Here is a 22602-nt window from a genome sequence, read left to right on the forward strand (position 1 = left end):
CATGCTTTATAACTTAAATACTATTGGTCTTGGCAAGACATAAAATATTTGGCTAAACACCGATCAGCACAGAATGCTGCATGAAAACAATCTGCTTCAGCAAATGTGCTTGTTTTAGTTGTTCATACGGAAAACTTATCTAGATCTGCCTCCTTACACCAATAATGTAACGTAAAATATCTGGTGCAGAGCTCTCATGGATTTTCTTCTTACTGTTCAAACTTCATCCCAAAGCAGAGGCATTAACCGGCTGACTCCTCCATATGTAAAACCAGACAGACAGTCAGAATGGTAACGTTTCTAAGCCCAACCAAGGCAATCTATTGCCCAGATCCTTCAGACAGCAATAAGCGGTTCTGGATTGAGCTACAGTAGTAGGCTCTGGAAGGAGCCTTTTGGTAGACTCACGATGTAATATGGTGCCTTAAAACCTAAACTCTGAACAAGGAAGAAATACTCTATTACAGTGAAGATGTTTCTGATCCTGTGGAAGGGGAAAAAGCTTCATACATATGAAAATTGAAATATGTCAGTTCTTGATCACATCGGGCTTGCTTACCAACAGAATATCAGCGTCTTAGCATTGCAAATAGCCTTACTCAGAAATCTTTATTTGTCTCTAGTGACCACTTGAAAGAAGCTGTCCACTGGAAGAATTTTCAGCTATTTGCAATATAGTAGAAAAGAAGGTGGTCAGTCAACAATAATAAATGCCATCAGTGAGAGTTTCTGAGCAACTACAGGACTTCATATAATAGAAATCCAACTGCTGACGCATTTAGTTTTCATTATAAATCGATTTCACTTATTTTATGTTTTGCAATATGGCCCCGTTCTGAGCTCAGCACATTCATTAAGTGGATTTCTGCTTGTCATAGCTGTCTTACAGTTACCGCTGAGACGGGACTGATTTGTTTTACTACGGTGCCTATGAAATACCAATCAGTTTTTGAAAAGAGAAAAAGCTATTGCTCGATTAGTTCTGTACAGTTGCCAACATGGGTCTCTAATAATTAATTTGCTTGCCAGTTACACATTTTTCACTTTATTTCTTGCACTTTCTTAAGAAAATGGTTTCACAAGAGCAAAATTAAAAGCAAGTATTATCCTTTTCTTTTTTATCCAGCTTAGACCCAGTTATGCAATTTTTTACCACTATACATAAAGCAATTCACAAGTAATGCAGAAGTAAGAAAAGTCATAACACTAGGTAAATCATATGTGCTTCACTTATGTCAGGATAAGCCTATTTTGACCACTGAATTGCTTTCTTTGCACTTGATGCTTGAGTAGCAGTGCATTTAGTTAAACAAGCATAATCAAAACTCTCTCTGTGCTGCCTAGATCTCTTGCTTTTTTCCTCCTCTTAAAAGTGCCTCAGAACGGAACCTTTGTCCTTTACCTGCTCAAACATAAAGGCAAATTCCACACTATCTTTTGGGACGTTTTCTGTGTCCAGGAAGCAGTAGAGCTTGAAGTAGAACTTCCAGTGCATCTCTCCAGCTTCAGCAGTGGCAGCAAGCCTGCACAGATGTGTGAAGAGGGAGACAGAGATCAGACCTGTGAAATCAAGCTCCTTTCTAAACTGACACCTGAAGAATCTAAGCAAGGCATCACTGAATTTTGCTTTGTTACACCTGCTATCCATCTGGTATTGTTGACAGGAGCTAATTGTTTTCAGCAGTATACCTTGACTGATGTCATGGGGGGGGAGAGAGATGGGGGGGGGGGGGGAGAGATGGGGGGTGGGGTGGGTGTATTTAGAACCTACAGCAAGATCAAGGACTTACAAATGTTGACTCTCAGTCAACTGTTTCTAAGCCAAATTCTCTTAATAATCTTTTATTTGTGGCTCAGTGAGGTGTTGATAAAAGCAACATTATTAAGTCCTGTTATAAAATGTAATTGCACAACACCTTAGACATTCTTTTTTTCCCCCTGTTCTTATGTGGATAACGGAGGCTGATTGCCACGTCTATAACATAAGGATGACAAACAGGTATTTAGGCTTGTATTACATTTTCTTACTAAAGTGCTATGGGTCGTTTCAATTTTACTGGTAAGAAAAATGTTGTGAGCTGCGCTGTGGTGACTTCCACGTGAAGTTAGGCAATGGGTAGTCAGAATGGCAAATGAGTGCCTGGAGCTCAGTTCTCCCACTACTGGGGCAGCCACAATGCTAGTAGTGGTGGAAAAATTTGTAGTAGTGGAAAAGAAAATGTGGAAATAGTGATGAGAGAAACATTACTCTACTGGTGTCAAGACAAAGGAAAACTAAACACAGGTGAATAGGTGGCTCATTAATTCCTTTAAGAAAAAAAATAAAGATGCTTTTGTTCCAGAAATGGCCATGTGTGTAATTCAGCTGTGTCATCAGAAACAAGCAAGAGAAAGAGAAAATTCAGCATTATTGACATTGGAAATTTATTTAATTGCTACTTATTAGAGTGGTGAGAGAGAAGGAGAGGCGCACTCACTTTTCAAACTTTGCCAAGACATCAGCCACAATGGTTCTGCTTTCAATTGCTTTATCAGTAGTTCCATTGTATTCAAACAAAGCAAACATATTTCTGCTATCCTCCATGGCCAAGCCGCGAATTAACTTTTCAACCACCTAATGAAAAACAGCACATGAAAAAACCACAGCATGGAGAAGCAGCACCACAGAGTAAGACAAATAATTAGAAGAAAATTCAGAGCTAGGTTTTACATTAGACTAAAAATGTTGCTAACGTTCTCATCAGCAGTATTAATTGTTGTCAAATTCCACTTCAATTTTTATACTAAATAATGCTGATTCTTTTAGAACGTATGCGTGCTATCACCTGGCTGGGTGTTACCCCTGTATTTCACCAACTCAGCAGGAGTCTTCCAGCTTTAGGAAGCAACCTGGTTCTCAAAACCACCAATATCTACTGAAGTTATTCCAATAATGCCTCTACTGAATTGCTTAGTCTTTCCTGTAATTTTTCCTGTAAGAGGGAACTATAGTTGGGTAACCCTCTAAAGACGGTTTTTATAGCAGGGATTTCTTCAGAACACGCTGCGGAGTTGGAGGGACAGCTCTCTAAGCCTTCCCTCCCCTGAAAGGAGAGACCGGTAGAGAAACCCCCAGCACTTCCAAAGTTTAACGCTACTACTGGCTGGAACTGGCACGTAAAGGGACACACTGATTTTGTGCCAAAGCCGTTCTGTCACCCCTTCTCACCTCTCCAGCTGTAGTGTGTGAGTTGATTGTAATCTTACAGGAGCCCCCACCATGGCAATAAACTGTGGATGTCATTTCCTGCCTGCCGATCAGAGCTTCGATTTCATCCCGCGATGGCACGAACTCTCTGCATTTGGTTTTCTTCAGAGATTCATAAGTAAAAAGTGCATATTTCTCCATTTCAGTTCCTGGAAACTGGTCACGAATCCTGTGAGATAAATATTATTACTTTAAGCTGCCAGCCTGTGAAATAGGAAGTTTACTTATCTGAGAATGGATTTTTTTCCTGAATGTACTTAGGTATCCAGTAAGCTATTTAATTGACATGCTCAAAGGTTTATCTTCACTGTCAAGGAACGTGTACTAACTTGTGATTTACTGTGGGACAACTTATATGCGTTCATCATTTTGTTCTACAAACCTAATGGAACACAAAAACTGAACTACCTTTATAGCATTAACTACCAGAACCTTGTAATGACTCAGATTTGACAGCAAGATAACTATAAAAATCTTCTTGTAATCAACTCCCCTTTTTGTCAGAAGCAGTTGTTGAATGAAGACAAAACGGCACTAAGGTACTTCAGAAAAAAGCAATACAACATATTTTTGGCTGCTCAGTTTTGTGGTAGTGTCACTTAGGATACTTGATTTCTATTCCTGATTTGTTCAAAGATTCTCTCTAGACCTTACTGTTCAGCACTTAGTATTATGAGTATTCGCTAACAACGTCAATGAACTCAACTCTTAATTATTGAAAACGGTTGAATTCGGGTAGCTTTCAGCACAGAGGTTTTCTATAATATTTCCAGTGATAAAATACCAGCTTCTAAGAGCTACTAAGGTTTAACTTATGTGAAGAAGTACAGTGATTCATGATCCCCAAGGCATAAAAAGATTACTGCAGGATTACAGCAATGCTGTAAGATGACGATGCATCTGTAATATTGAAACCAACCTACAAATGTTGTATCAACTGCAATTTTTTTAACTGGGAGACCAGTTTATGAACTGAGTTAAATTGAGAAAGCAAATCCATGTTGGATTTTTTCATTTTAAGAGTTCTATAAAGTGATTGATGTGTTTCACTAAGCTTACTTTGGTTGAAAGGTATATCTTCAATAGAAGCATTTTACAAATATTTATAAAATAATTACATTTAGCAAAGTGACTTACAAAGTCCATGCTCTAGCACAAACACAGACACGACTTTTAAATTATTGAGAACAGTTTGTTGTTAGTGGACTAACTTTCCTAATGGCACACTCTTTGCGTTCTTACGCTGCGTCACAGCAAGAGGAACTCTACATTCTGGTTAGTGCTGAACTGTCAGAAAGGACTTTTTTTTTTTTTTTAATGGTCACTAATGTCTTAAAATTAGATTTGCAAACAGACATTTCTACCTCAAATACATCTTTAAACATTCTAAGGTTCTTTCATGTGCATGATATGTACCTCACAAAACTAAGGTAAGCAGGATGAAGAATTTTTAACAGGTTGGATAGTTGAGAATGGGACCTGGGGGTACTGGCTGCAAGCCATTTAAGCAACTTTACACAATTACAGAAAGCCCCCGCGTTGGTCAACATTAACAAGTTACACATTCAGTCTAGTGGGATTTTGCTTGATTCTTCAAATGAGAATAATTCCACCTAGATCAACCCATACATGCTTTCCTTACAACATTTTTTTTAGATTCATTGTTTGGCATAACCCGTTCGCTAAGTGAACGCATTTTCAAGTCTCAATTCAAGATGTTTAAACACTGTTACAAGTTGTGGGGAAGAAAACAGTGAGTGAAGAAACTTCTTTTCTTGCTCTAGTAGTTCAAAGCTTCTCACCTTTTGAGATGGAACTTCAGATATTTGAGGATGTTGCGACTCGGCAGAAATGTGCAACTCATGCAGGTGAGTATTTGCCAACTATACAGGTTCCCCCCGCTCCCAGGGTTAGGCACTTTATTGGTCTGCTTGATGAGCTGACAGTAGAGTTCATCTCGAAGAGGTCGTAAATCATGTCCTGTTTGGAGGATACCTTGGATTATAGGGATGGGATCAGACATAGACTCCAGCTGCTGTAAAGAATTAAATATCTTGATGGCTTCATCCTGCAGAGTTGTGTAGCCTTTGTCTTGCAGCACTAAAAAAGAAAAATAGGGAAAAAGGTGCTTAGGCTGAGATACGAAAGAGAAAGCACTCAGGCTTAACGTAGGAATTGCTTAATGCTATTCTGTGACCCTTATTAGGCAGGATATTAGAATGCATTTTTTCCATTTCAAATGTATGATGCAAACTCATTTTATGAGCTATTTTGCTATTGAGATTTGATCTGAATTTAATGAAATCCCATTTTGACACTTTCTGACAACATAACTAAAATGTGTATCTTGCTTGATCAGAGTTTTTTTGAAGAAGCAGCTTCCTTCCAGAGCAATCCATACTGCTGAAGTGTCTACCACTTTTCGCTGTCACAAGAAAGTGAAAACCTAATCAGATCAGAAGTGAGGTAAAGCATGACTGCATTATGGAAAGTGACAAAGATACAAGGCATCACTTTTGGCTACAGTGGTAGCGTTTCAATTAAACCCAAACAATACTACTAAACTAAATAATTGCCATGAAACTACAACTTGCTTTTTGAGTGCTGGAAAAGGTGGTGATTGTTTTTGTACTACAGGTTATTCAGCGTGGGCTAACAACTTTCACAATCTACTTAAAAGCACCATGCAGTTCTTGGGTTCAAGAGATGGAAGAGATTGCTCTGATGTCTGAATCAGTTAGGCCTACTAAGCATCAAAGCACAAAATAGTACAGACGTATGTTATGAATATTAAGTTTCTAACCTGACATTATACTATTGCAGAAAATAACTAGAACTCAACTGCAAGTCAAGGCAATAACTGGGCATCAGTCCATCTGTGGAGCTACATTTAGTATGGGAGGACTTCGGCAAGACTTCTACCTCAGAGGGAGCTAGCCGTTCCTGTCCATGGGGAATAGAGAGCAACCATGCTGCACTCCTGCATGGGACAACCAGCTCAAGTGCCGAGAAGATGAGAACTGTGCCTTGCCACTGTACAGGAGGAGGAGGAGGGGGAAGAGAAGGGAAAGGTTTCTCCTAGGGTTTTCCTTTTCCTTGTCATTTGAGCAGAAGGATATCACTTGGGTTATCAGGAAGTCTTACCTGAAATACCTTAGCTTTTAATCAGCTGGGACCTCCCACCCTCCTCCCAAGAATGAAACTTCTGATCTGAGTCATATCTTGTTTAATACGCAGTTGCAAAATAAGATAAGCAAACCCATTTAAGGATACCAAATTCACAACCATCAATAGCTCTGAACCATTCGTTCAAAACAGACTTCTAAGTTAGTGATTGAGCCAAGGATATTAAAAGACACGATTACATCTGTTTCAGGAGTAAACGACCCATTACTTTTTAGAATAATGTCCACTCAAATCTTGTTCCACATAAATAATGCTTCCCGTCACAACTGATGAAACTTACACTTGTTAATTGGAAGTTGTGGCTGCTGCAGCTCCCCTCATGAGATAGGATGCAACAATAATTTGAGAAAGAGACTATAATTCAAGGAGACTAAATGAATTGGGTTTAGTTGCTTACTTCAGTGCAAAGTTTTTTCAAACTCAGTGGTCTTAACTGCATTGGTGAGGGCAACAAACTTGTATTACAGCAGCGATAGCAACCTTCCCTTCTGCAACACCCGTGCAGGAGCACTACAAACCCACGGCTCTATGCTAGACAAACTGCTATTCTCTACCTCCTGAAAGAGAACAGGAAAATGTGTCTATTTGTACTATAAAAATATATTTTGCCTACCATTACTTCACTATAGCCCATTGACTAAAAACTCCCATCCTCTGGTTTAGTCTTTCATAAAGAAAAGTGTTTCTGTGACTGAAAAACTTACAGTTTAGATTGATGTCCCCATACGGCAGTGGCAGTAACGGTGAGTGCAATGGATGATGAGTGTAACGGAGAATAGGGTTTCTCTTATAAATCTGTTCAACCACTTCAGCATTCAGGCAGTTTTCCTATGGGGTAAGAAAAAAGCAGGCTTTGGGGTCCAGCATTAACAGTGACGCAATGCTTTGTGCCTTTAGGTTGGCTGTGAAAAAATTAGTCGTCAGTGTTACCAACATTATTTGGTGCTAAATCCAGCTGTGGGTACTGTGGCTCCCATGGCACTCTGCGGGCTATGAATGCTCAGTATCTGCTAACCTCAGACCTTGCATAAGCTTACTTTATCTGTGCAGTAAAAACCAAACCACAGCAGAGCTGCAGGAGACAAAAATGAAGTTTCATGAATTTTTTTAAAGTCTATTTTCATTTTACAATCATTTTTACTCCAGTATTTCATAACTGGAATTAAGACATCTGTATCCAAGTTTTATTTAAAAATATTTCTCCAGCATAACTAATTGGTCTTTTCAGTTAGATTCTACAGGAGCTACCGTAACAAAATAGTCCAGAAAAACTGCTGCTGTAAACCTGATGCACCTACTCTGACGTCTAAATACTGTTCTTTCTTAGGCCAAGTTTGACCGATGGGTGACCACTGTCTTCTATCAATCCTGAACTTCCACATATTTCTACTGCTCTGAGAAACAGCCTTCATTCATAGTCTTGGAATTCAGGACTTGATACTGTTGGGTTTTTTTGGGGTGTCTCTTCTGAGAATCATCATCCTCTCTCCTGAAAGCAGATTAGCAAAATCTCCAGAAATACATTCTCTGGCTATGCATGCAATGTCTCCAACAGGACCATAAAGCAGCAAGCATTAATTATGTTTCTCATCACGCAGAGACATGAGATGTTCTATGATAGCACAGGCTAAACAAGAAACGAAGCATAATGAAAAAAAATCACACGAGCTGTCTAGTCCACGTCCTGGCGTGCTGCTCACTGTGGACATAGCCAAACAGGTCTGCTAACTCATGAACCTGCACACTGCGCTCTACTGCCTGGTATAGCAATGTCTGTCAAGTTACACAAACCAGTAAAACTTGTTACTGTTTTCATGGAAAAAAGTTATCCTTCTTGGCCTCCAAGTTGCACTTCATACTTTGCTCTCTTACTGTTTAGACAGAAATTCCTTTACCAGGTCAGTAAATACATTCAGGTTCCACAATTTCAGTCCGTGTCGCTGTGTGATTAAAGCTCACATTTTCTGCTTTATTACCCCGTATGGCAAAGCCAACATAAAAAAGAGACTGATTTCAAATATTTAAGCAACCATTCTTTCCCACCCCACGCCCTCCTGTTTGTGCCTACCTTAATATCCTGAATAAGTTGCTGAGTTGGAGTATCAATCGGTGCTTTTGTGTCAATCACATTCTGGACGGCACTTGACCAGCGGGTCGCCTCATTAAGCAATTTTGTATAGAGACGGTAACAATGTTTGCGTCCATATACAGTTACATTCCAATAACCTAGCACAACAGTAAAAATTATTAATCATAGAAGCTGTATCTATAAAAATACCCCAAATTCTATCTGAAAACAGCTGTAGTCCCATCAGACCCCGAGTACTGCATTCTGGATCACGCTGGCAGTTTTTCAGGAACTAAGGAGTTGTACGAGTAATTAAGTATCACAATACAGATACTATGGCATTAAAGGAGATTCTCTCCTTTAAAAAAGCCTAGGAGTAATCTCGGAGTACAACCACCATCATGCAGCCTCCCATGTTATCCAGTAATCTTAGTAAAAGTGACCATAAACCACCACTATGGAATACTGTCAGCTACTTGTGGCTTGGGGGCCCTGCTTCTCCAGTCCTGTCTGTAACAGGAAAATCTGAGACAGTCTTGCTTTGTAAGCAAGAGTCTTTCATCGTCTGTGGCACACGTACAAACAGGTATAAAGCACGAACTACCTCTTCTGTAAAAAAGTCATTAATTTCACACCACTGAAGTGGCAACTCTGACAGAAAGAGCATTTCGGTTCAAATTCTCTCTCTGCATCATTGTATAGGCTTTTTATGAAGCAGATTCAGTTAAAGAAAATCTGTCGCATCTTTCACTAGCAAAAGCCTCTTTGAAGTGTCAGTGACCCCAGTGAGATTATGCAGGGCTGTCAACAGTCGCTTCTCATTTGCAAACAGCCACTTCTGAGTTGAAAACCAGTTTTGAAAATGCACGGGGGAGCTGACTCAGATATAGTATGTAGGTTAGCACAAACCGGACTCTCACTCTAGATCTCCCTATACTTGCTCCACCAACGTTAGTCCTCATAGTTCCTCAGCAGATAAAATAATGTATGAGGAGAGTGCCACCCATATGTCTTTCCCCAGGTCTTTGATGTGTAAGCGTAAGCGTTCACACTAACTTAGCAGCAGTGTGAGTCTACAATAACTTGAATGTTAGTGAGAACAGGATTTACTCCTGTATGCATTATTACCTCTGGTTTTTTGCCCAGTAATTCCCTGTAAAATGCCTCAGTGACTCAGGAACTCGATTTGTTCATCAAACTGCAACCATAATAATCCATTTAAAATATTCTTACGCACTCTTTGTTGCATTACTAGGTAGTAGGACAGAAAGCAATTGAAAGCATATTTGAACAAGAACAAACAATTACCTGTCTCTTTGAAGATTTTTTCATCAGGTGGGACCACTGAGCAGAGGCTGTTCAGGACCAGCGTACCCAATTTCAAAGCATTTTTCTCCGAACTCTTGTAGTAGTCCAAAGAATTGTGCGTCAAAACAAACCAACGCTTCTTTAGTTTCAATGAAGACATCTTTGGGTTGTTCTTTACTTCCTTGTGTAGCCATCCTGATAAAGACACAACTTGAATCACACTTTTTTTTTTTTTTAAAAAAACAGAGGTGGACAAAATTAGGTTGTTAGAAGTTATTTTTGTTGTTGAAAGTACACAACTATGATGTGAATCGTTTAGCCCACATACTTAACAACTTTGAGTAAAATTCTCAAACAATGAAATGATGAAGATATAATAAAATTAACATGAAAACTTTTCAACTTTGGTGTTTACCTAGAAAAATTCTTTTGTCAACTCACAAAAACGCTTTTGTTATTGTCATGGTTTAACCTCGGTTGGCAACTGAGCACCACGCAGCTGCTCGCTCACTCCCCCCCACCCCCAGTGAAATGGGGGAGAGAATTGGAAGAGCACAAGTGAGAAAAACCCGTGGGTTGAGATAAAAACACTTTAATAATGGAAATAAAATAATAATAATAATAATAATAATAATAATAATAATAATAATAATAATAATAATAATAATAATAAATAATAATAATACACAAAGCAAGTGATGCACAGTGCAATCACTCACCACCCACTGATGGATGCCCAGCCAGTCCCCGAGCAGCAGCCCCCCCGGCCAGCTTTCCCCAGTTTATGTACTGAGCATGACGTCACATGGTATGGAATGTCCCTTGGGCCAGTTTGGCTGTGCCCCCTCCCAGCTTCTTGTGCACCTCCAGCCTTCTCAGTCGGTAGAGCATGGGGAGCTGACAAGTCCTTGGCTAGTGTAAGCGTTACCTAGCTACAACTAAAACATGGGTGTGTTACCAACTTTGTTCTCATCCTAAATCCAAAACACAGCACTGTACCAGCTACTAGGAAGGAAGTTAACTCTATCCCTGCCGAAACCAGGACAGTTATCATTACAGTGTTTTCTTACATGGCATAGCAGGAGCATAATTACAGCTGTATTAATTTGTGAGTAAAGTCCACTGTACAAAGATGAGGCTCCAACACAGCCATGCAATGCTAGCATATTACCCAGATTGTGCTGTGGGAACAATCTCTTCGAAGCTTAATGGTTGTTAATTACTTTGTTACTGCCCCACTCAGTTCTTACCCCTCACGATGAATTCTTGTCCCTCCACTCTAGTGTCCCCCTTCGACCTTTGGAGCAGGGTTATCCAGTGATGCATCTCTTCAGGAGTGTCAGCATTACAGTGAAGAACACGATTAGCAGTGATGATCACAAATGAATTGGGTCTATGAAAATAAATGAAGATTGAAAAAGCCTTTACAATCAACATACGTACTGTTTACCTCACTCACCTTAACCATAAACACTGTCCATTGTTTGCATTTTCTATTCAGACAAGTACTGTCTACTTCTGAAGCATTTATTTCAACACCACTAAACCTAAAAAAAATTAAGCATTTGAAGAGACTTAATTATGCTGGATTCACACCAAAATGCTAGGGTTCTGAATGGTGGGAAAGTTTACATTAAATTGCAACTTGTCCTATCTCAAAATAAATCTATGGTGAGAAAAACCTCCAATCTTTAATCAGCTTTGGATGTGAATCAGAACTCTATTTCAGGGTCAGATCTATTTAGAGTGTCTGCTTCAGTAGTTACATTAGCTAAAACCAACTACAGTTTACAAAGGTCTATAGTGAAGCAGCATGTGAACACAGATTCTTTTATTTTTAATGCAGTGCAACCCAATTCGCAGAGAGTACAATCTATTTTTAATGAGGGTCTGGCTTTTACCCAATCCTACACCAGGATTCACTGAAGCATGAAGAACTAGCCCAAGTGAACTGTGCTGATGGCTCTCTGGATTAGAGAGGCAGGTTTTTCAGCCTACAAACACTTGCTTTAACCCTTTACCATTAATTTTTTCATCCTGGAACACACACAGTTTTTAAGAACTGCATCAGATGTAGAAAATGGGAACGATGCAGCCTGGGCCACCCCATGCACGAGAAGCTCACGGGCCTGCCTTTTACAGTTCTTGCAAGAAGGTAACTGGGTAGAAATTAGAACCAATCAAAAAAATGTTTACGGGAATGGAGAGGTTCACCCACATACAATACCATTCTCTAAAAACAGTGTGTGCCATGTAAAAGCTAGATGGATGACAGGATAAAGAAAAAAGGAAATAAAATTATTAGGAGGAAAAATTAGAAAACTGTGTGAAGGGAGGTTACAATAAATCAAGTAACACGAGAAGCGTGTAAGTTGTCTTAAAAGTTATCTAAGAGCTACCTACAGCTAGTGCTCACCCGTACCATAGAAGAGGGTAAGGGAGTGATCAGAACCCAACGTTTTGGTCACACTCACTGTGGTGCTGAAGTGCTACATTATTCAGGAAGAGTGGTGGATGAGGAAACAAGTGGGCATGTGAACTGAACAGAAGAATTTTGTTGGCCATGTTTTAAAATGTATGAAGAGGAGGCAGCTTGAGATTGAGCTACACGAAGCATACTCTAGAAAGCTGGGTAATGTGATACACAGGACAGAAGCTACAGATGAACTGCAGCAAGAGAACTGACAAAGGAGAGCGCTAAGGTATAAACTAAGGTAGATCAAGCAGTCAAACAGGAGGTTATGATCAGCAGCAGCCAACCTTCCAGGCTCCCCTCTTCTCCTCCCCAGTTCAGGAAAATAACAGAAGCCCTGTTCTTGGGATTCTTTCTGACTACAGATTCAAAGGGCTCTCTGCTCAGCTTCTCTCTTTTGAGCCTGCAATAGTGCATTCATACGTGTCAAGATAAAAGTAATCTATTGCCTGTGTAAGTCAAATTCATTTCCTAACTGAAAAACCTTCCATCACTGATTTAGACTGAGAGAACTAAAAAACAAATTACAAGAAAAAAAATCTGTGTGAAAAATGCTTACAGGAGAAATGCCTTTCTAACTGAAAATTTTGCAGGCTCTGGACATTTGTATTGTACTGTTTAGGAAACCTGGGCTTATAATCACAGTTACTTGTGGTACCAGTGTCTTGGCAGGCCAAGGACAAACCGGTAACTTAAACCCAGCTGTTTCACACATGCACAATGAGGAGACTGGAAAGAACTCCTACAGTGCAAATAATACCTCACAGCCAGTAACCTTATAACCAGAGTCATAGCCTGAACCCAGACGACTTTTTATCCCCCAAAACACTGTTACTTGTTCAAGAACTAAGAATATCCTGACGGTTATTTTTTATGCTGCATTGTCTTCTTTGTTACAAGACATTTTTATTCCGGGAAATAATTCTCATCCCTGTAAAAGACAACATGCTTGCATGAGAAGGTGAACAGAAGAAATGTTAAAATGAATTTTTCTGCCTACTATATTGCTAAAGGACTCAAAAATAAGCTGCTGTTTTTCAGGAGCATTACTTGTATAAATGAAAGAAATATTTAATCTTCTACTTTTGGATCTCTTTAGTAGCTGAACAGTTCATATATGAAGCAGTGTCAGGGAAGTTAGTGAAGCCCCCACGAAAAGCACCGCCATGCCTATTCCATGTTTTAACATGTGGTGTTTAGTACTACGAAAAGGGAGACAATAATGAATCACTAATGCATGGTTGGTCAGCAGAATATAGAGACTAAAGTATAAAGCATCTGATTTTGGCTAGAGAAAGGAGAAAAAGAAAGGAAGTCACCAGGCATGGTTCTGACTTACCTATCTGGATTGTCAGCAGCACAGACAGAATCAATTAGTCCTACATCGAGTGTACCCTATAAACAAATATCCAACCAGAAGAGGAGGAAGACATTTACTATTACATTACTCACAGTACTCTTCTCAGAGACAGGTGAAAGGAGCAGCAGCTTTGATCAAGCACAATGAACTGCGGATTTGGTCATCAGTGTCTCTTAACCATTAAAACTGCTGAGGGGAAAACTAAGAGACTCAGATAAACAGATCCAGTAAAAGATTATCCCTAGTTAAGCTGGAGGCAGCTCAGAAACTACTCTTATTTTTCTATGCTTCCAAACCCGCTTGAATTTTTCACCTAGTGCCATTCCAATATAGATGGCATCCTCTCAGAACGAGCTTCCGAAGCCATTAAGCAGAAGTTTTTATTTCCCTTTGCTTGATATTAGGTTCCAAATTTATCCCATTTATTCCCAGTGTATGTTGTACAGAATGATAAATGCAGGACCAGCGAAATCTCAAATTTTCTACTCTTGGGTTTTTATTTACTCATTAACTGTATCTTTGCCAAACTTCAAACTCAAGCATACGCTGTGGTGTGATAGGGAACCGGACCGGAAAAAACCACCCCCCAAAACAACACTCATTTTTCATCAAGGTGAATGATGGGAGAGGAATCAGAAGTCAGACTCTCCTCTTGTACAGCTACAAGGTCAAGGACATGGAGCCTCTAGCCAGTGTCACAGCTACCACCGCATTTAAGGAAACCTAGGTTGTGACTCTCAGAAGCTGTGACCACCACAGTGCTCCTTGTTTTCTAAAAATACTTGCTTTGAAAAGTTCTTCCGATTTAGACTTACCACAGCATTCTGTGGATTTGCCTGCTCATCATGCATCTCTCGGATCTCTTGCTCTGTGGACGCATGGACTTGACTCAGTACACTAAACCACTGGCTGTGGAGAGAAAGGCAGCAGTGTAAGTAAAATGTTGCTTCTGCACAAGCCTTTTGTCACCTTTGTTCTGCAGACACCTAGCAGGTTCTGCAGGTTTTTGAAATTGCTTAAGATTCCTTTTGTCAACATGCATAAAAGCAGCAAGGCTTTATGTCAGTTCAAGTAATACTGGGTACAAACAAGCCCCTCCAGATCTCCCATCCAAGCTCATGTCATACCCTTCTTCCTAAAGACAAATACCTTGTACAAGAAGTGGCATCTCTGAAAAACTGGCAGTAAGCACACTGAAACATCTGAGTGCTTAGGGAGTATTTATAACACATTCCACACATTTCATCTGGAAAAAAATACGTTACTAGCTACACGCAAAGCCTTTAATGGGAAACCCAACCTTCAGATTACAAATTCTGCTGCACTGATAGCGTGACTGGTAATAGTTTCTTACAATGATACTTCTGCAAAGACCACCCAAGTCCATCAAGTCCTCTGTAGGAGCACAACTCGGAGGGGAAAAAGAATAAAAACCCCAAGCAAATATCTCTACATTTTTTGTTCCCTAAGGAGCATTGGAAAATCCAGCTGCTGGAAGGACCAGTGAAGTTGAACCAGAGCCAATTCGTGCCACTCCAGTAGCCTTGTATATATCCACAATAGGAAAACCGGCAGAGAGTTTTCCAGTACTTTGGCCCCTAGTGCTGCTGAGCAGCAATTGCAGAAGGATTTAATTCCAACCACACCTTCTGCTTCTGGGAAATCTCTACCCTCCTGGCACTTGTATATGATGAAGCTCAACCGCTCTAAGCAACCCCACTGAAATCTGAGGGCAGAGCTTGGCCTGTTCCGCAGGTTCCTGAATGCCATTCTTTGAGATATGAATTTGCCATTCTAATGAAAACCACCTGGGGCCAAGTTTTCAAAGGGCTCAAAAGCCCAGCCTTTCAAACAGACTCCTCACTTTTCTGCAGAGGCTTCTCCACCACCACCAGCTTGAGGAAACAAGTGCAAAACCACTCGCTTTAAATAGAAAGCTATCTTTCCTGCAATTACTTACAGTCACAGAATTTATGCCTATGACACTGAAGTGCTGCCTCCTTAACTCCAACATTCAGAATCCAACTGTTCCCCATAATGTAGATATCTGGAAACTGAACTGCCAAAATAGCTTGAGAAAAACCCGTGGAAGTCTGTCAAACAGTACCATCGCTGCCATATCCTAAATCCCTTCTATCACCTTATGCTTTCATTAGAAACAATGCAAGGCATGAAGAAAAATGAAGATTTAGAGTGCCTGACAATAAAGAAGATGAGAACATATTTAGTTCTGCTTCTTTTGTTAAGACTCAGAGATACCCACAGAGAGGTTGTGCTTAACGCTTACTTTGCTGGATGTAAGACAAGGTCACTGAAACCCCCTCAAAACGAGGGAAGGGTAATCTAAAGAGTAGGAACCATCAGCTGAAGAAAACTAAACCTCATCTACCAAAAGATTCCCACAAATTAAATTCAGCTTCCCTTTTTGGGCTCAGGAATTCCAAATGTATTTAAATGTCAATCTTCTATTTAAAAAACAAAGAAGACTTCACAGCACTGTATGCACAGTTAGTGATAGTTCATTATCGGATTTGAAAGAACAATTCAGAGTTTTCAGAGTTTCACATAATCTTTGTGTAAACAATGAAAAAGAAATTAATCATGGCACTTTGCAAAAGACAAAGGCAGATTTTACTCTCCTTTTGCTTTCTTCCCTCTCAGGACCTCCTTTGCTTCTCAGCTGAGTCCTAGAACCCAGGAATAGGGAAAAAAACAGACTAGGGGTTTGAAAGGAACAAACCCTCAGCAATGGCTGCCCACCGAAGCGTTACTTCTTTCCTCAATTACACTTCCATGATCAAAATAGTGATTCTTCTTTCGGGAGGGGGTGTCAGGTTTCTTTTGCTTTTTCCCATCATTTGAATAAAAAGCAACCTCAGGATCATGATCTAGCCCATGTACAAAATATTTTTTTTCAATAGCAGATCCAGAACAACACAGTCCAATAATTTTATACTTCACTTTTAACAATGCCAAACATTAACGAGGCTTTGACTTAAGCCCATCTGCAAATCCTTACACATCTCCCTCATTAAAGTTTTCTGGGATGACTGAGAAAAAAGAAACATGAAATACACTGGTAAAAAGTATTTGATCTGTATGGTGTGTTATGCATATACACAACAATAGCGTATAGTGTCTCCTCCTCCACATTTAAGAAAAAAAAAAGAAGAGATGCATGACAACAGACAAGTCTTTATGCTGATAGTTTCTTATTGGTCCCTAGGGCATGTACACAACTCTAATAGAAGAGCCTTTAGCTAAGCCTTCATTTTAAAATATACTCACATCACACATGAATCTTAACAATGAGTACTGGAAAACTCATACTTATTTCAAGGATAATTTTAAGGATGCCTAAAAAATGAAGAATGATTCTGCATTGTAAGCATTGCTAAATTTATACTCAGGGTCCTGTGATATAGGAAGGTATTATACCTTTAAAAAGAAAAGAATACGAAGCAACTTTCAAGGCTTCAGAGCAAAACTAGCTCAAGCGATGTTGACATAGGCATCCTGTATTCTGGCCTTGGGGCAGCAAGGCAGCGGGTAATAAGCTTTGATTACTAAGTTCACTTTATTTAAATGCTTGATTTTTATGGGCAAGCATATTATTATCTCACATGAACTGTAGTGTGGGGATTTTTTTTTTTTTTTAAAGATGCACTACAACTGATCTGACAAGTCAAGCTTGCTCCTCACCTACCAGCATCCCCCTACAGTTTGATATGGATCCTTTAGCAACAAAAGCGACACCTTTTTTTAAATCAGCAGAAAGGGAAACACTCTGTTGCACGCTCTTCTTATTCATGAACACGCTTTCACCCTAAAATCCAGTGACCACATTACAACTTTTATCTGAAAAAAAACTGGGCTCTGCTTAGGCAAACAGATCCCAACCCTAAAGAATGGCACTTTATTTCAGGCAGATTACAGGGTCTTAAATATTGATTTAATCTACGCAGCTAAACTAGCAGGGTAATGCACAAGACAAGCACCAATGGCTGATGGCTGGCTCTCTACAGACATACTGTATTTCAGAAAGTTGCTTGTAATAAATGGGTAACAGCCAAGTTCTAGGCAAATTTTCATTGGCAGTCTGACTCTTCCCACTAATGTTCTGCCACAAGATTTCCTTTGAAAAAGTATAAAATGCAACGTGTTTAACACAGCCTGAATATTTTGTGACAGTGGGCGAACAAATTAATGACAAGCACAAGTCAGAATGGCATAGAGGTTAAAAAAGGGAAAAAAAAAGAAAAGAAAAAGGCCTGATGATTTTCATACCTTGCATCCTCAGGAGACTCAGCAATTAAGTGGTAGGTCCTATCACCCATTATTAGATCAATACCGTTTTCTTTGCCTGTATTATCAACAATCTCTCTGAAAAGAAGAAAACGCCAAGATTGAGCATTAGGGATTGTCAACATTTTGAAAATTCTGTTCTGCTGAGAGGCTCACAAACTACTGGTACTTAAAGTAACAGCAGTCAGCCTTAATCAGGTTCATCTGCAAGACTCACAATGTGATTTATCAGACAGTATTAATTCACCAAACGATAGCTGTTGTGTTTTCTGCCTATACGGTACACATATTCAAACTACTATGAATGTCACTATACCAAGTTGACTATTCTGTTATTGTTTTAACAGGAACTAAAGAAAAGGCATTATCAAACCTCAAGAGAGGCAAGGATAACTGATTTGAGAAATGGATGTATTTCTGAACTAATTGCATACCCAAGTAATTTTTGGAGTGGTAAAATGAAAGCTCTTGAAGATTAAAAACAAAAAGCAAACAAAACCTGGATTAGTGATTCTGTGTGGTTGTGAGTCAGCATAAAGACAATTCCAAATGTGACTTCCAGAAAGAGCTGAGCACTCATCTGCTGAAAAGTTACATCTTTCTAAATAGTAGACATCTAAGTATCAATATGTTAATCATGAACCACAAAGCACAAGATTTTTAAGGAGTAATTTAAGCATTACATCAGGTTTTCCTGAAGCTTAAGAAATCAACTTGATTTCCTTTTTGCTGTTTTACTGTATTTGTCTGAAGCTTATTATTTCTTTAACTAGCTATACTTCCTTATCAGCTGTGCTATTCTCATAAATCTCTATCCTATAAACAATATATGCGAGCTCTGCTTATCAGACTCATGAGGACAATTTATCTGCTATTAAAACAAAAAGCTGTAATTCTGTACTGTTTCCTTTAATTTGGCTTCCTTCCCTCCCAATAACAGTGTCCAACAGAATACCTCCCAGTTCTGTGTTTTAAGTGAATCAGCCTAAGATTTATTTGAATGGGGTCCCTAATATGGAGTGGCGAAATATATGTCGCATGATATGTTAGGAATGCACTCAGTGAGTATTAAAGTCACCTAGAAAAGCTATTGCTTATTTCTCATGACATACAGCTCTTTAAATACAAGTACCCTTTCTTTTAGCTATTTTATAAACAAATAGTCATTGATTGAACCTACAGTTCAAGTTAGGTTCAGCAACCTTTACTGACAATTTTAAAAGTACGTTCAGCAAAGAACTATAGGGCACAGTCAATGAAACAATGTAGTGACAACAACAAAAGAAGGTTTAAACATATTAGAAAAATATGCTAAATAAATGCTGTGGTACATGAGACAGAGTCAAATTCAGTATCACAAAAAAAGTTGTGGTGGGAATGTCAGTCTCTATTCAGAGTTTTCCTTGACAGTCGGCAGCCCATTGGTTTTACAAGAGCAAGTCAGGAAGCTCACTGAACTATTTACTCTGTCCTGCCTGAAATCAGGCTCAAGCCAGGACTTCCAAAGAAAAGATTAAGCTAAGCTTTCAATTTAGTTTAAGTACTCTGATAAATTAACAAAATTAAATGGATAGTTGCAGATTACAAGGAGCAGAGTGCAATCAAGTGTTACAGCCATTTCTATTTTTCTCTACCTTGGAAGAAAGCTTAGGTACACTTTTATACAGAAATGAGACTACCAACGTTAGCACACTAATTTTTAAATTAGTTAGATAATCCATAAGTTCATAAAGCATACTGACTGTTTGAAAGGAAAAATACCATCTCTTAGAAAACTTTTTCGATGCATGCTTCAGGAAGCACAGAATTTTAAAGTGTAAGGAACTTTGGTTAGCAAGACATAAGTTAAGTCAGGTTTAGTAATGCTATTCTTTTTAAATGAATATACGCATTTTAAAGACTTTTCTACCACTACCACAATTATTTCAAACATGAAAAAAAAAAAGTAAATTCATGCAGAAGATACAGCTTTGACCCATGCTAACTTAAATATACTCAGGGCCTATTAATTCCACCCTCTCCATTCTAGGTTTGCCTGCAGCTACGGACTTGGCAACATGCCCCAAATTGCCTTGGGAATCATTACAGACTAAGTAGGGCCTCTAGTCTGGGAGGAAGCATAGATGGGTTCATTATAGCAGCAGTTTTCTGAAGTATTTGGCACTGGCTTACCTCTGGAACACTCCGTAGAGTTAGAAGAGAGCCAAGTAAGGACAACGCTTGCTTTCAGTAACTTCATCACACACACTCTCATGCTTGCATTCACACAATTTGAAGGCAGGGCACTCAACATCTTCCCAGATTAAGCCCCAAGAAGTATTTAGGAGGAACTATGGCTAACATACAAACAAATAAACCTACTTGGCTGTTCGGACATCAATGGCACCCTTTAGCTTTTCTTCACTGTCATTTTCAAAGTACATCAACCTGGACTGTCTGAGAACAAACCATCGTTTCTTCCAGTTCCTTCTGGAAAGTGTAGATGATCCACCCCCCTTTTTGTGAAGCCAACCCTGCTTAAGTGCTTCCTGCTTGGAACGAAACCACAGGAAGGTCTCATCTTTCAGGACACACCAGCGTCGCTTCCATGTGTTTATTAAGCCACCTGGCAAGAGAGACAGATGTGGGTTTATACGTAGTTAAGACAAACAATTATATTATAAAAGAGAAGCTGTGACCAAACCAATGCTGGAAGATGCTGACCAACAATGCTGTACTTAAACTGAGTCTCTGCTGTAAGCCACGAAACCAAAGATCTCATTTTTGCATACCCTTAAGGCCATCAATATTGTTGGCAATCTAAAGACCCTTAAATTATAAACTATAATAAATATATAACAAAAACATATATGCAACATATATAATTATATATGCTTATACGTAACATATATATAATAAATAATAAATTATTAAAAAGTCTTGTTGCATATGAGAATCAGATCTTTAACACCGTTTTCAATGTATCTCAATGTTTGTAAAGAAAAGTTTAACACTAAACTCTTTCCTGTCTCCAGGTTATTAGGAGGTAAGAATGTTCAACTCAAAACCACAAAACATGGAAAAGCTATACTTTACTACTTTTCCTACTTTTTCCTACTTTTCCTCCTACTACTTTTTCCTACTTTAAAGTAGGAAATAAACCACTGTGAGCTCAGTCATATCAAAGTGTGGCTATACTGTCTAAACTTCTTGTGAGTTTTATTACGGTAGACAATACACCTTGCACTGTAGTTACATCACAGTCATAAAAACCTTAAGCAAATCAATATACTCCTGTCATTCCACAAAAGCTTATGGCTAACTACGTCAGAAAGTAAAAGGCATGCTAGTGATGATGCATTATTTTTCACACAAACATAGCTGTGCGCACATTCATCACTGTTCCTATTCCTGGAAAATAAGTTATGCTACAGCGATAGGTATCATACAAGGATTCATCTAGATTATAATTTACTATCAATCATCAGAAGATAAAACCAAGAATCTTAAGCAGAGAACTCCTGTGTATATTATTTCAGTGTCTCTCATGCCCCTTTGCTACACATATCCTTCTTTGTGTCTTTCAGATCCAAAATGAAAGTCAACTGAGGTCAGTGAAACTGGTCTGCAATGTAGAATGCTGTCTATGTTACAAGGTTTTGGGAGCAGGAATCACCTTTCCTCAGAATTTGGTACAATTTGACTTTGTGAGTTATCTTGCTATATTTATACTGGATATTCCATTGTTTACGAACTAGCAAAGATGTAAAATGAAACAGAGGCAAGCCCAAAATGTTGATGTTCCTTTGCAGAGGGGAAAAACATTGCTAGATGTAAGCCATTGCAAGTAACTTAATTTGAGAGCAGCTCAAATTAAGTTAAGTTACTTTTCCATCACCCTTTGAAAAATAAGAAAATAGTTTAACTCTTCAGGAATTGGAGAGCAAGGTATAATAAACATTTCTGGTTATTTTGTATATTTAGCAAATTCTGATTCACCCAGTACCTTTCATATACAGAAAGCTGTGAAAGTAGGGCAGGCTGACACAGCTATAGACTGAATCCCTCCGGTAGGAAAGTTCATCATCTGTATCAAACCTGGAGTCAAAATCTTCTTCACTGTCTTCAAACTACAGAAGAAAGGAAATAAAGGTGAAATGATCTCTCAGGAAAGTTTAGATAAAATTGGTTTAGAAGTCTTCAACTAAAACATTTTATGATTCCTCGCTGGTTTTCGTCCAGCTAACAAAGGAAGGAGTACATCATAGTAAGTTGCAGCTTGAACTGTTTGATTACACACTAGCCCTAATGTCACGTAACAAATCTGTGAAACAGCTTTGTAGCTGCTCAGGAAAGTTATCCCTTTGCAAGAGCATGGCAAGGGTACGTTACCTTGTGCTACCTCCCTCCATCATTGAAGTGCTGTGGGTAACAGTTTAGAGAAGTCTTGGAAAAGAAACATATTCCACAAGCTGTGGTAATAGCTTTCCTCCACCCTCACCTCAAATAATCAGAATTTCTGTTCTGTATCTGACACGCACCCAGAGTCATGCAACAGGAAGGAGTCCTTAACAAGAGACGGCTGAAAGTGTTCTCCTTTTAGGCAAGAACTGTCAACTTATCCCAACAACCGTGATGGCCCTTTGACTGGTTTCTATTACCTCAACTGTAATAGA

General features: G+C 39.0%; 1 protein-coding gene across 2 annotated transcripts in view; it reads right to left on the minus strand.

Annotated features, from left to right (window-relative positions):
• MYO10 (myosin X) overlaps positions 1-22602 on the minus strand; it is a 175417-nt gene that overhangs the window by 3811 nt on the left and 149004 nt on the right. For both annotated transcript variants that reach the window (XM_076330372.1, XM_076330371.1), the window contains 13 exons: positions 21933-22056; positions 20309-20552; positions 17930-18025; positions 14458-14551; positions 13622-13677; positions 11060-11202; positions 9810-10004; positions 8502-8659; positions 7138-7261; positions 5050-5347; positions 3209-3416; positions 2478-2614; positions 1403-1523 (listed from right to left, as the gene is read on the minus strand). In XM_076330372.1, coding sequence (XP_076186487.1) covers positions 1403-1523; positions 2478-2614; positions 3209-3416; positions 5050-5347; positions 7138-7261; positions 8502-8659; positions 9810-10004; positions 11060-11202; positions 13622-13677; positions 14458-14551; positions 17930-18025; positions 20309-20552; positions 21933-22056 — 1998 coding nt within the window. The remainder of the gene's footprint in view (positions 1-1402; positions 1524-2477; positions 2615-3208; positions 3417-5049; positions 5348-7137; positions 7262-8501; positions 8660-9809; positions 10005-11059; positions 11203-13621; positions 13678-14457; positions 14552-17929; positions 18026-20308; positions 20553-21932; positions 22057-22602) is intronic.

Source organism: Aptenodytes patagonicus, chromosome 2, assembly GCF_965638725.1.
Source record: "Aptenodytes patagonicus chromosome 2, bAptPat1.pri.cur, whole genome shotgun sequence".
In the NCBI taxonomy this organism is placed as follows: domain Eukaryota; kingdom Metazoa; phylum Chordata; class Aves; order Sphenisciformes; family Spheniscidae; genus Aptenodytes; species Aptenodytes patagonicus.